This window comes from Lissotriton vulgaris, chromosome 7, assembly GCF_964263255.1.
Source record: "Lissotriton vulgaris chromosome 7, aLisVul1.2, whole genome shotgun sequence".
NCBI classification, from domain to species: Eukaryota; Metazoa; Chordata; class Amphibia; order Caudata; family Salamandridae; genus Lissotriton; species Lissotriton vulgaris.
In genome coordinates this window covers 1,673,641,576-1,673,654,773 of record NC_141695.1, presented here as the reverse complement: position 1 = coordinate 1,673,654,773, position 13,198 = coordinate 1,673,641,576, and the positions used below count along the sequence as shown (strand labels likewise).

The 13,198-nt window shown below is 48.1% G+C and overlaps 1 protein-coding gene across 2 annotated transcripts in view; it reads left to right on the top strand.

Moving 5' to 3' along the window:
• Positions 1-11,521, top strand: part of TMEM74B (transmembrane protein 74B) — a 41,159-nt gene extending 29,638 nt beyond the window's left edge. Inside the window, exon 2 of one of the 2 annotated variants that reach the window (XM_086929054.1) lies at positions 9,877-11,521. In XM_086929054.1, coding sequence (XP_086785180.1) covers positions 9,941-10,675 — 735 coding nt within the window. In that variant the 5' untranslated portion in view covers positions 9,877-9,940 and the 3' untranslated portion in view covers positions 10,676-11,521. Of the gene's footprint in view, positions 1-9,742 lie in introns of both variants that reach the window. The other variant, XM_086929053.1, reaches the window with a different exon arrangement.
• The last annotated feature ends 1,677 nt before the right edge of the window (positions 11,522-13,198 follow it).

Here is a 13,198-nt window from a genome sequence, read left to right as displayed (position 1 = left end):
AGTGTTCGGCCGTCCTGCGAATGTGTGGGGGGTTCCTAGGCCAGGTATATTCGTTGATCTTGAGTACCCGATGTTGATTGACTACTTACATGACTTGACTGCTAAACTGAGGTTAATTCATCAACAGGTTTACGACGCCTTGCCGACGCAGACGGAGGGTCCAGGCCACCAGCTCCAGCCTGGTGATTGGGTTGTCACCCGAAATTTTTCGCGCAAGAAGAATCTGGACCCCCGCTTTGTTGGACCTCACCAGGTGCTTTTGGCCACGAGGACTGCCGTTCGTCTTGAGGGACGGAAGAACTGGGTACATGCTACCCATTGTAAGCGAGTCCCTATTCCTTTGCCGGCAGACCCGTGGGTGAGGAAAGGCATTGCGTCAACAGAAGCAGCGACATTGCCGGCGTTTGTACCTTTCAGTGACGCACAACTTGTTGGTGAACACTCAGTGCAGCAGAAAGCCATTGTTGGAACATTGTCAGCAAGAGACTCAAGACCAGACCAACGAACTGATCAGCAGGACGCTGTCTCTTCGACAGATCCTTTGTTCGACGTGCAGACACGTCCCGGGAAACATCGATATTCTTTGCGATCTCACACTAAGGACAAATAAAAATTTTGCTTGCTTTGCTGAAATTGATAACTGCAATATCTTCGTTTCCCATGATCAACTTTGAACATTCGTATCATTGAAAATTGTTTTGTATATATATATATATCAAGCTTCTTCCTTGTATCTTTTTCCTTCCACAGCTGAATTATTGTGCTAAATAAATACATATTGTGTATTGAGGGCCGTAGGGCCGCGCGCGTACCTCCTTCTGGACAGTAGGTCTTGACGCTAGGTTAAAGGCCGTCGGTTCCTAGGAACTCCTGGGAATTGACTATTGCTGCACAGAACGAAGTGCGTCAAGAAACGTTGCGGACGGTCGTAGGGAAATGGCATTTTTGAAGCTGAATGATTTGGAAGGAGCTCAGGCATATAGAGTCAAGCTGCAGAAACTTAGTCGTACGAAATGTTTTGTATCCCAATTGTTTGTATTGTTTTTAACTGCTTCCGCATTTTTGGCGGGTGGGGTGTATTACACTATGTCTTACTTCTTACTTCCTACCCCTACTCCTACTCCTTACCCTAACATTACTTCTACTGCTTCTCCTCATTCCTTTCATATGTTACCAGAACACGAACAGGCTAGACGTGTAGAATTCCGCAACAATTCCTTTATCCAGCTCCTCCATCAGCATCAGTTAGTGGTTAACACTACTAATTGTTGGGTGTGTGGGTTGATGCCACATACTACGGGTAAGGGAATTCCATATCTGGTGTTACCGTATAGTTCCCAAGGGTCAGCTCGAGCATACCAAACAATGCTTCGAAGCGCACTAGGTTTCCACCCCTCTCCAGAACGTTCCCCCAAACCGGGTCCTACCTCATGGCAGTGGGTGGTATCGATGATAATACAGGATTTGGAAGATGAGATCTATGATGCTTATCTCATCCCTAAGGCAGAGGTACAAGCCTATAGGGCACCGAATAGAGGGGAATATAGTACGTTCACTAATGAAAAGCAGCTTAAAAGCTCGTCTCCAATATGGGTCGTACCCCACACTGGTAATCTTTGTCTTGTGGGTCGTGGCTCGCAAGCCTCACTTGGAGTAAGTGCTTGCACTGAAAGTTACGTTCTGTCAATGTCCCCGATCCCTGTGCTTCTGGCTGCCAAGGGTACGTACTTCATCTGTCATGATCGTGCATACACATGGTTGCCCGCAGACTTCATGGGCTCATGTTTTGTTGCAAATCTGTTGCCTTCGACGTTTACTGTAGATGCCGATTATCATAAGACTAGAGTTGTACGAGGCGTAATTAGTGAAGAGGATACTGCCGGTCAAGAGGCAGGAGACTTTTTCAAGGGTTTCCTCCCGTTTTGGGGACCTATGGTTAATAGTAGGAACCTGAGACATTTGACTCGAGTGGTAGAATCGACAGCTAACATTACTGCCAGTGCCCTTGGTAATATCACCACAGAACTTCAGGCGGAGAGACTTATGACATTACAAAACCGTATGGTTTTAGATGTTGTCTTAGCAGATCGCGGTGGGGTATGTAAAGTGATCCATTCGAGCTGTTGCATTTTCATTCCAGATAATGCTCCTACTGTCTATCAAGCCATCTCGAAGTTGCACAAGATCTCCGAATCCATACACGTGGATGTAGGGGATTGGACGCTACTTGGTTGGTTTTGGGGCCTGGTGTCGACTTGGGGTTGGAAGATTCTGACGATCATCGGGGTTGTGGTAGTGTTCCTGTTCACGTGTTGCCTTTGTGTGCAGTGTGGTCCTGCCTTATGTGGCCTCTGTGCTACAACGTGTATGAGACAACCATCTGTTACCAAGGGGACTCGGTTGGACAGAGCTATGCTACAACGACATCTTGATGGTCTGATGAATATCGAGTATGATTCCGACTAGTGCTTGCCTACATGAGGGCAAAAGGAGCGTCTGAGGTTCCGTGACAATTGTAAGTGGTGTTTTCGACTCACACGAATATGGTCGAGTCTAGTATCTATGAACCGCAAATGACGAGTTTAGCAAGTGTGCGCAGTTTCGCTGTGCTAACTTAAACCGTTCGTTTGTTATGTGGGTTTGTCATCTGTACCCACGGGTTCCATCTTAGATACGGCATCCATTTTGTCTCTTGCCCTCAAGTAGCCAGCGAACGGACGTTGTCCGCTTCGCGACCCTGGGACTCCCAAGATATTTGCGGAAGACACATGTTCTTTGAAAGTGTCTTTATGACGAGGGGGATGCTACTGTAAGGCAGATGGCGCCGCTCGAGGCTCATCTTGCCGCACGGGCTTATTGTCTCAGTTGTGCATCTCATTAGGCACGTCCCTTTGATGCCTGTATCTCGTGCTTCTCGACACTCCCCTTTTACACCCTTTCCGATCTCCCCACTGTCTCCGTCTTCCTCTGCACCTGTCTTCGTTCCTATTTCGATCTACTTTACTGCTGATTGGAATTTGCTAATGGTGGGAAGATGGGTTTTTACAGTTGGGAACCGCCAAATGTTTCCGCACTTATGTTCCGGATCTTGTGTGTTTCAAAGTGATCTAAGCGACCCCTCTGAGAGCGACTTGTGGGAACCAGGTTGTAAACTATTGTGTATCATGTTATCCTATGGGTAGAAACTGTATAAAAGGAGCGATCCACAGATACAATTTGAAGCAGTCTCCCCGAACTACACTCGATGTACTTCTTGTGACTTCTGTGTTCCCTGCAGTAAATAAACCTTGACTCTTTGACGCCGAAGGAAGTGTCCCGTGTCTCTGTGATTTGTACGCCGGAGCAGGTTACCCACGAAGGTTTCAGGTGTTGTGCCCTGGCACCGCTGGGTCCAAAGAACCCAGTCCTTCAGTTCCTTCTGAATAGACAGATACTCCGAAGAGACAGGGGCTCCGAAGAGACAGGGGCCCCCCCGAATAGACTACTCTGAAGAGAAAGAGATGTGAGGAGACAGCAGGGTCCTCCTGAATAGACAGATACTCCGAAGAGACAGGGGCTCCGAAGAGACAGGGGCCCCCCCGAATAGACTACTCTGAAGAGAAAGAGATGTGAAGAGACAGCAGGGTCCTCCTGAATAGACAGATACTCCGAAGAGACAGGGGCTCCGAAGAGACAGGGGCCCCCCCGAATAGACTACTCTGAAGAGAAAGAGATGTGAGGAGACAGCAGGGTCCTCCTGAATAGACAGATACTCCGAAGAGACAGGGGCTCCGAAGAGACAGGGGCTCCCCCGAATAGACTACTCTGAAGAGAAAGAGATGTGAGGAGACAGCAGGGTCCTCCTGAATAGACAGATACTCCGAAGAGACAGGGGCTCCGAAGAGACAGGGGCCCCCCGAATAGACTACTCTGAAGAGAAAGAGATGTGAAGAGACAGGGGCTCTGAATAGACAGATACTGCGAAGATACATGGGTTCTGAGGAGACAGCAACTTTGAACAGACAGAATATGGGTCCGATGTTCCCTCACCTTGAAGTACCAATTGGACATGCCCTTGTTCTTTTGGTTTTGGGGAACACTGGGCGAGTACGAGGTTGCCCCTGGAAAAAAAGAAATTAGAGTTTCCACACTGATCCCGCGTGATATTCTATTTTCATTGGATTCTCATCCAGTTATTCTGCCTACCTTTAGCATGTGAGGTGTTCCTGTAGTGTCCTGGTGCTCATTGTGATCCTGGTGCGGCTGCTGACTGCAGATACTTCACAGCATGAGGTGTTCGACAAGGGCTGCCATAGTAATCACCTAAGTTCCATGTAATATCACAGTAGTACCCGGTCCAGTTTCCAGGCTGTTTTGTAGTCCATGTTTTATGGCCTGCGTGTGTGTTTTTGGGCGACATGCAGTAGTGCTCATTCTTCCACTTCCTGCTATTTCAGGCAGGATGTGGCAGGGATTTCTCCTTCAGTTTCACCAGTGAATAATTATTTTTCTTTGCAAAATGTGACAAAGTAGATGTTATGTCTTGAGTGTCTGTAACCACGGCACTGATGGAAGAAGGTCTCTTTCAGTTTAAGTTTCCCCCTATGCACACTGGCATAATTCTATAGTTTCAGGATTTGTGATTTGATCTGTGTTGCCAAGTCCCTATTTTTAGTGTATGGTCCCTCAGTCGGTCATTTGTCTGGACTTTGGGTTTTTCATCACAGTGAGATATCTCGCAACATTAAGGCTTCTTTGAGCGCTCCTTAACATTCTAGCTTGTAATGATTTCTCAAGTGTGTCTCATACATAGGTTAGTCTCTGCCTTGCTTCACAGTCCAAATTAAGAATGGAGTATTCCAGTAGTTTATGATAGCCACGGTAACGTTTTGCTAAATTGTAGTAACCCTCCTGATCGGGTACTAGTGGAATTATTCTGGCAGAGGGTTGTTGAATAAGGAATGGTGTCCAGGGGCTTAGCTTGGCAAGTAAGATTTTTGCCAGAAGGGTTACTTCAAATTTCCCAACAATCACACAGGCATATCATGGTAAAATACATTATTTGAGAAGCAGAGCACTCTTAGTGACAGGAGGACAAAGGAAGGACTAGAATCTCTCTAGCATTACCTAACTTAGCAGGAGGGGGCTTAAGGGGCTTAAGGAGATAGAGACAGTGTTTGTGTTTTTGTTTGTGTTTGCATGTAAAAATCCTAAGTGAAATGCGACAGCCACCTCACCATACCTGACTGAAAGCACCTGTACAGTGGCAGCTGAAAACCCCAGAGAGTGGTGGGGCAGGCAAATGGGTGGTGGGTGGGTGCAATCACACGTGGTATATGATCAAATAAAAAGCCACTTACCTCAATGCAGCAGACAACATGTCCTCCTCGCTCTAGTCCTCTTCTCTCGTGGAGACTCCAGCGCGGCCCTCAGCCAACTCCCTTAACCAATCCTAGCGCTACTCTCATGCTGTTAACCAGCATGAGAGAAGTACCAGGATTGGAGGAAGCAGCCTCTCTCAACACTCCCCTGTACATTGGAGGCCTGTGCTTGCTCTCAACCCAGCTGGGTTAGACAGCTGGGTTGAGAGGTTTAAAGTGCCATGTCAGGCTGGCCGTCGCAGGACAGCGGCCAAAAAGACATGCGCACTTTAAACTAGTGCACAGGCAGCCCACCACTCCTCCCTGCTGCTGCCACTCAGCAGGCCCTGCCCCATCCTGACACTCGGTTTGGGACAGGTTAAGGAGAAATAATATGGTAATAAAATAACTTTGTTACCATTTTATTTGACATCTCTGGGGGCATTTAAGTTAGTGAGGCAACCCTCCTCCTCTCTAATCGAGGAGCTGTCCCTGAACCTGTACCCAACTACATACTAGAAAATACATTTATTGGGGGATGTAACATTATTATTTCAGAGGCTGAATTCTTTGTACCTTAAGAAGCCAATCGTGAAAGGGTCAAACTGGAAAGGGGAGAGTTTGGGTTTGTTGATACTTGGTGGATGGTACTTGGGTCTCGTTTTGGGTGCACTCTCTTCTGCTGCTAAGAGGTGGGCGCTTATTCATTAAAAAGATGTCTTCACTTATCCGTACCTAAAGACTAGGGCTACTAGTTACACCTACTCTACACACATAACTGTAACTTTACCCGCCAGCCTAACCCGAACTCTGTTGTGAAGTCCAACCAGAACCTTCCCCTAAACCTTTCGAGCCCTTACACTATCCCTTTGTCTTTCCTTACCAAATATCCTAACAATGTCAATTATGGGATGTGGATTTGCCTCGACGTAATGGCGTTTATTTCAGTGTGCATGGGCGTGGTGAATTTGATGTGGCGGGGCTTCACTGGCCACAGTGTGCCTTTATTGTGTCTGGTGAGGCAGGTGCGGCATCGAGGGTGAGGAGCCCACATTCAAGGGGTCCATCACAATGCCAAGAGATGGTGTAATCCATAAAGTTATTATATAAAAATGTATAATTCATTCGCTCAAGGAGGCAGCCATCTTGTACAACCAAATGCAAATTAGTATCTTACGGGCAGTGAAAAGATTCCTTCCCTAATGGAGCCCAGGCCTACTGTGGGCACAAGTAAATGAGTAAAAACAGACCAGGTTGTCTATAGTTAGCAGGAAATCAGACAAATGTCCACTTTCTGCATAATGTAAAGCCCCAACGCAGATGGGACGAAAGAAGGAGGTGAAAGACCAGACAGCACCCTACCCCACAAAGCACAAGAAGCACAACAGATGCAATGTTTAAATAGGTGCCCCCCTCGGTGAAAGTGCCCAGCGCATTTGACGACCCAGAACTTAAGGATTGTCCCAATTGTGTTGTTTCTTAAAAAGAAGAGGGACTCTAAGACGAAAGGGTCTCAAACATGGAGTTTGATGCGACAAACTCTAAGGTAGAGACTTGAAGGAGATGGACTCTGAGACTGGAAGACAGAATAGACGGGTGATGTAGGGACTCTGATGGGGCAGGTTCTCAGATAGAGGCTATGAGATAATGGGGTCTGAGATAGGGACCTAGAGGAGACGGGTCTGGGGCCGGTAGACTAAAGAGATGGGCTCTGAGATGGGAGCTGCGAGGGAGCAGGCATTCAGATAGGGGCTCAAAGAGCAGAGATTCTGAAATGGGGAAACAGAGAGGAAGGGCTCTGAAACTGGAAGACTGAGAAGAAGGGCTCTGAAAGTGGAAGACTGGGAAGGGCTCTTAAAGTGGAAGACTGAGATTGGCTCTTAAAGTGGAAGACTGAGAAGAAGGGCTCTTAAAGTGGAAGACTGACAAGGGCTCTTAAAGTGGAAGACTGAGAAGATGGGCTCTGAAAGTGGAAGACTGACAAGGGCTCTGAAAGTGGAAGAATGGGAAGGGCTCTTAAAGTGGAAGACTGAGAAGGGCTCTTAAAGTGGAAGACTGAGAAGGGCTCTTAAAGTGGAAGACTGAGAAGATGGGCTCTGAAAGTGGAAGACTTAGAAGATGGGCTCTGAAAGTGGAAGATTGAGAAGATGGGCTCTGAAAGTGGAAGACTGAGAAGATGGGCTCTTAAAGTGGAAGACTGAGAATATGGGCTCTGAAAGTGGAAGACTGAGAAGATGGGCTCTGAAAGTGAAAGACTGAGAAGATGGGCTCTGAAAGTGGAATATTGAGAAGGGCTCTGAAAGTGGAAGAATAGGAAGGGCTCTTAAAGTGGAAGACTGACAAGATGGGCTCTGAAAGTGGAAGACTGAGAAGATGGGCTCTGAAAGTGGAAGACTGAGAAGGGCTCTTAAAGTGGAAGACTGAGAAGGGCTCTTAAAGTGGAAGACTGAGAAGATGGGCTCTGAAAGCGGAAGACTGAGAAGGGCTCTGAAAGTGGAAGACTGAGAAGGGCTCTTAAAGTGGAAGACTCAGAAGGGCTATTAAAGTGGAAGACTGAGAATATGGGCTCTGAAAGTGCAAGACTGAGAAGGGCTCTGAAAGTGGAAGACTGAGAAGATGGGCTCTGAAAGTGGAAGACTGAGAAGGGCTCTGAAAGTGGAAGACTGAGAAGGGCTCTGAAAGTGGAAGACTGAGAAGATGGGCTCTGAAAGTGGAAGCCTGAGAAGGGTTCTGAAAGTGGAAGACTGAGAAGGGCTCTTAAAGTGGAAGGCTGAGAAGGGCTCTTAAAGTGGAAGACAGAGAAGATGGGCTCTGAAAGTGGAATCCTGAGAAGATGGGCTCTGAAAGTAGAAAACAGAGAAGAAGGGCTCTGAAAGTGGAAGACTGAGAAGAAGGGCTCTGAAAGTGGAAGACTGAAAAGGGCTCTTAAAGGGGAAGCCTGAGACGATGGGCTCTGAAAGTAGAAGACAGAGAAGAAGGGATCTGAAAGTGGAAGACTGAGAAGAAGGGCTCTGAAAGTGGAAGACTGAAAAGGGCTCTGAAAGTGGAAGACTGAGAAGGGCTCTGAAAGTGGAAGACAAAAGAAGGGCTCTGAGATATGGGGCTCTGAGGGAGAAGGCATTCAGATAGTGGCTCAAGAGCAGAGATTCTGAGATGGCGAAACATAGAGGAAGGGCTCTGAAAGTGGAAGACTAAGAAGAAGGGCTCTGAAAGTGAAAGACTGGGTAGGGCTCTGAAAGTGGAAGACTGAGAAGAGCTCTTAACCCCTTGGCCGCGTGGGTCATTCCCCCGTGGTGTTGGGGGGCGGGGGGCGCGCACAGCGCCCCGGTGCTCGTGACGAGCTCAGCTCGTCATGAGTCACGGTGGCAATGTGCTCATAACGAGCTGAGTTCGTAACGGCCACACCCGATTCCGTGGAACGCTCACACAGCAGGGGAATTAGCCCCACATGCGAGCGTTGGAGCCGTTTTGACGAGTTCAGCTCGTCATGAGCACACAGCAAACGTGGCTCATGACGAGCTGAGCTCGTCATGAGCATGGGAGGGGGTTAAAGTGGAAGACAGAGAAGATGGGCTCTGAAAGTGGAAGACTGAGAAGGGCTCTGAAAGTGGAAGACTAAGAAGGGCTCTGAAAGTGGAAGACTGAGAAGGGCTCTTAAAGTGGAAGACTGAAAAGAAGGGCTCTGAAAGTGGAAGACTGAGAAGAAGGGCTCTGAAAGTGGAAGACTGAGAAGGGCTCTGAAAGTGGAAGACTGAGAAGGGCTCTGAAAGTGGAAGACTGAGAAGATGGGCTCTGAAAGTGGAAGACTGAGAAGGGCTCTTAAAGTGGATTACTGAGGAGATGGGCTCTGAAAGTGAAAGATAGAGAAGAAGGACTCTGAAAGTGGAAGAGGGAGAAGAACGGCTCTAAGATAGGGACTCTGAGAGGGCAGGCATTCAGATAGGGGTTCAAGGAGCACATATTCTGAGATGGCGAAACAAAGTAGATGGGCTCTTAGTTGGGTCTTCGAAAGAGATGGGTTTTGTGACTGGCACACCAAGCAGACTGGCTCTTGGATAGGGACTCTTAGGGAACAGGCTCCCAAATAGAGGCTCATGGGTGACCAGCTCTGAGATAGGGACTCCGAAGAGGTGAGCCCAGAGACTGGGGAGACTGAATAGGTGGGCTCTGAGATAGGGATGCGGAAAAGATGGGATTTGAGACGAGGATGGTACAGAGATATAGACTCTGAGGAGAAAGACGCTGTGAAGAGGCATTTTATCTGATTAATGATTTACTTCTATTATCTAACATGTTTTGCTGCTTTGCCATTGATTACATTTTTCTTTTCTTTCTCCTTCCCAACTTCATTACCACTTACCTTTCACTTCCTGTTTTCTTTCTCTCCAACAACGACTCCTCAGAATTCTTCCCATTCCTTTGCCTCCCTCACGCTTCTCACACCATCCAAGTCTTTTTTTCTCCAATGCACCCCTTTCTCACTGTATCCCCTTCTCTGCTCTTCTTTTGCCCATTCCTGTCCTGTTCTCACTTTCAGGGCTCCCGCTAATGTTGACTTGGCCTTGTGATCCAGTGATGAAGAGGAGGAGCGCAGTCCTTCAATGGCGTCTTCACACCCCCTGGAACTGAAACCCCTTGGAAGGGCACAGGGGCCCACCAAGAAGTCTCCTCCTGAAATCGAGGAGAGGTCTTCGGCACCGACAGCTGGTTCCAGGGCCGGCTTTGATAACGCCTCCTTCAATGCAGATGAGCAGGAGACCAGCTTCAGGAGCCAGGAAGAGACTGCACATGTCCCACCAAGCAGCTCTGCAGGGGGACATGAAGCCAGGGGCCGCCCTGCGGCCAGCAGGCTCCCTAGAGAAGACTTGTCCCCAAGGTCCGAGGATGGGCGCGGGGCCGATCCTCCGGGTCACCCTGTGGACTACGGCTTCATATGTGCTCTGATCTTTCTGGTGAGTGGGATTGTCCTGGTGGTGATTGCCTACACCATCCCCAGGGAAGCGCGTGTGAACCCTGATACTGTGAGTGCCAGGGAGATGGAGAGGCTGGAACTTTACTACGCTCGCCTGGGCTCCCATCTGGACAAGTGCATCATCGCAGGACTGGGTCTCCTGACCTTGGGGGGCATGCTCCTGTCCATGATGCTAATGGTATCCATCTGCAAAGGGGAGCTGTACAGGAGAAGGACCTTCACTGCCTCTAGAGGACCCATAAAGACCTACGGGTCCATTAACCTGCGAATGAGACAACTCAACGGCGAGGGGGGGCAGGTCTTAGTGGAGAACGAAGTCATCCAGGTGGCAGAAACCAACCCAAACAGCCATCCAAGGTCCTAACGCCCCCACACAACTGTTCAGCTCACCTGCACTCAAGGGGACATATCTTGTCTACAGAAAGCCTGCGTCTCTTGAACAGGACTCATCCTTGTTGATATGAGCTACCATGTATGTTGTTTTTATTTTAAACATTTCTGTAGTAGCCTTATTGCTTTAAAATTGTGAAAGGCAGAAACTCTGTAAAGTTCGCACTTGGAACCGTCTTGGCGAGTTCCTCGGTGCATTGTGGGTAGCTGTGACGTCATTCGCTGCGGCCTGCTGGCATCTTGGCCTTGAAGAACCGTAAGCGGCGGTTTCCACTTGAACTGTTGCCCGTGTTGACACCTTCAGACAATCCACGGCACATTCTCGTGTTCCTGCTGTCGCAGCTGCAGCCAAGAATCATCACAGGGATACCGCAATGCCTCGAGGAGCGCCTCAAGATGGCGCTGGAGTGAAACGGATGCTCGGGCTACTTCCGGGTTTTCAGAATTCTAAAGCTAAAAGGAACACACGGGGGGCCTCAATTCAACACTTTCGATAGAAGTAGGCTTTATGAGCAAGAACTCCCTGTAGATAGAAACGGTGCCGGTTTTTGTAACATTTCACGGATCTACAGATCCTCAGCAGACCATTAATATTTAGCCACGGAGTGTCAGAACTACGAGGTAGTCAGTGGTGTCCTTGAAAGCACGAAGTACTTATTAAATAGCCACAGCAATAGCACAAACAGAACCTTTCAACCTACTACACTCAAAAAGCAAGCAGAACAATGGTGTTCACGGTGTATCTTTTTTTACCAACTTTAATGTTGTACAAATGACTTCACAAACGGTGTCTAATATTCGAGGCCAGTTTCAAGGTTACGGGTGTTCATCATCTGCATTAAAATGGAGGTTGGGGGGAGGGGGGGGGGGGGGGGCTGTTCCTAAACCTGTTGAAAATCTAGAGCTTTGACTGCTAGGAGCCTGAAAGCACCATTTTGGGCACCGTAAATTCTCTCCAATAATAGGCAAATGGAACTGGTGTTATAGAGGTTTCCGCCGCATCACCACTGGGTTCAACTCAAAGCACAACAAGGGTGAAGTTTTAAACCTGTTAAAGTTTAAACCAGTAAATTAGCCCTGCATTTTATTGAGATATAGCATCCTAGCAGGGTCTATCCGTGGAGGCCAAGGAGCATCTTCTGCCCTTGTTAGGAGCAGGGAAGGTGGCATTGAAAATGTAGGTGTTCACTCACTGTGGATCTGCCAGAGTAAACAGGCCTGAAGAGATTGCGTGCCCCCCTCCAGCACCGAGTATAAACAGATCTACCAAAGGCAGCCAAAGGATCTGTGATCTCGGACCCTCGGAGGGGAGAAGGAGCACCCGTGTGCTCCTGTGTCTGGCACATCTTTCTAACGTGAAGGATTTAGCGCCTGTTTTATGTGATTTTTATAGTGCAAATCTGGCTCGAGGGCAGAAGAGCGCTTCACATGAGCACCAGAATATGTCACACATTTTTTAGGCACAGAGAGATTAAGTGATTTGACCAGAATCACAGTAAATTGAGCTGAGGCCGGGATGCGAGCCTGATTCCCCAAATACAAAATCGGCAGCTATTGTGGCAATGCCACATCTTCTGTCCCACATAGGCGATATCTTTTCTGCCCAGATGCGGGTGCTATGGTGATGGGCGCTTATTCTGGACAATAGCGAAGGAGGGCTAGATCTTCAAAATAAAATAAAGAGAGCACAATTTGTTACAAAAAGCACAGTCCGTGATTAGGGGTCTAATCCTGGTCTGCAAACCTTTAAGTAAGGATTCTAAGGTATAGATGTGTATTGTTACCGAAGGGTACGCATTTTATCGAGCTAGTAGAATGTAAGGCTGAGTGGACCCACTGTCATTCAGATCTTTGACCAAGAGGTCAAACAGAGATCCCTGCCATGGATGCCTTAGTCCACTGACCACAAGATTCAGGTAGTGAAGTAGACAGATTAAGCGGACATAACTTAGACAACAAAGCCTAATCAGATAAGGAGGCTTGACACGTCATGGTTCCTGGCAATCAGTCTGTAAGAAGCCAATCACCAGCCACATACAGCCTGAGCAGCGTCACTTCCTGCCTTTGCAGATTTGGTGGAATGTATGAGATGCTGTCACTTGCGAGCGGTGTGGTGGACTGGCACTGTTGTGGAGCCTTAGGAGTAGGCATTATGGATACTGTGAGAAGCTGGCTTCAGGGGCAGGACAAGGAGCTGCACTTTGAGCAGTGTGCAGAGCTGGCTCTGATAAAAAGTGTGAGGAGAGGTCAGTGGTGGGCAGTGTGAGAAATGTGAAAGGGGAGGCAATCGGAAAAGCTGATCGCTGTGAACAATGCGAGTAGCTGGCATTTGGTTCATTTGAAAGAAATCTAAGAACATTTCTAGCCTCAGCGTTACCAATCTGGCACTTTCTCCTAAGCACTTAGCATGAAAACATTGTGTGCGATACACACCAATAATAACTCACTCCTTGAATTCAGTGAGCACTGACAAGCGGAGTAGGAAGTAGAGAGCACA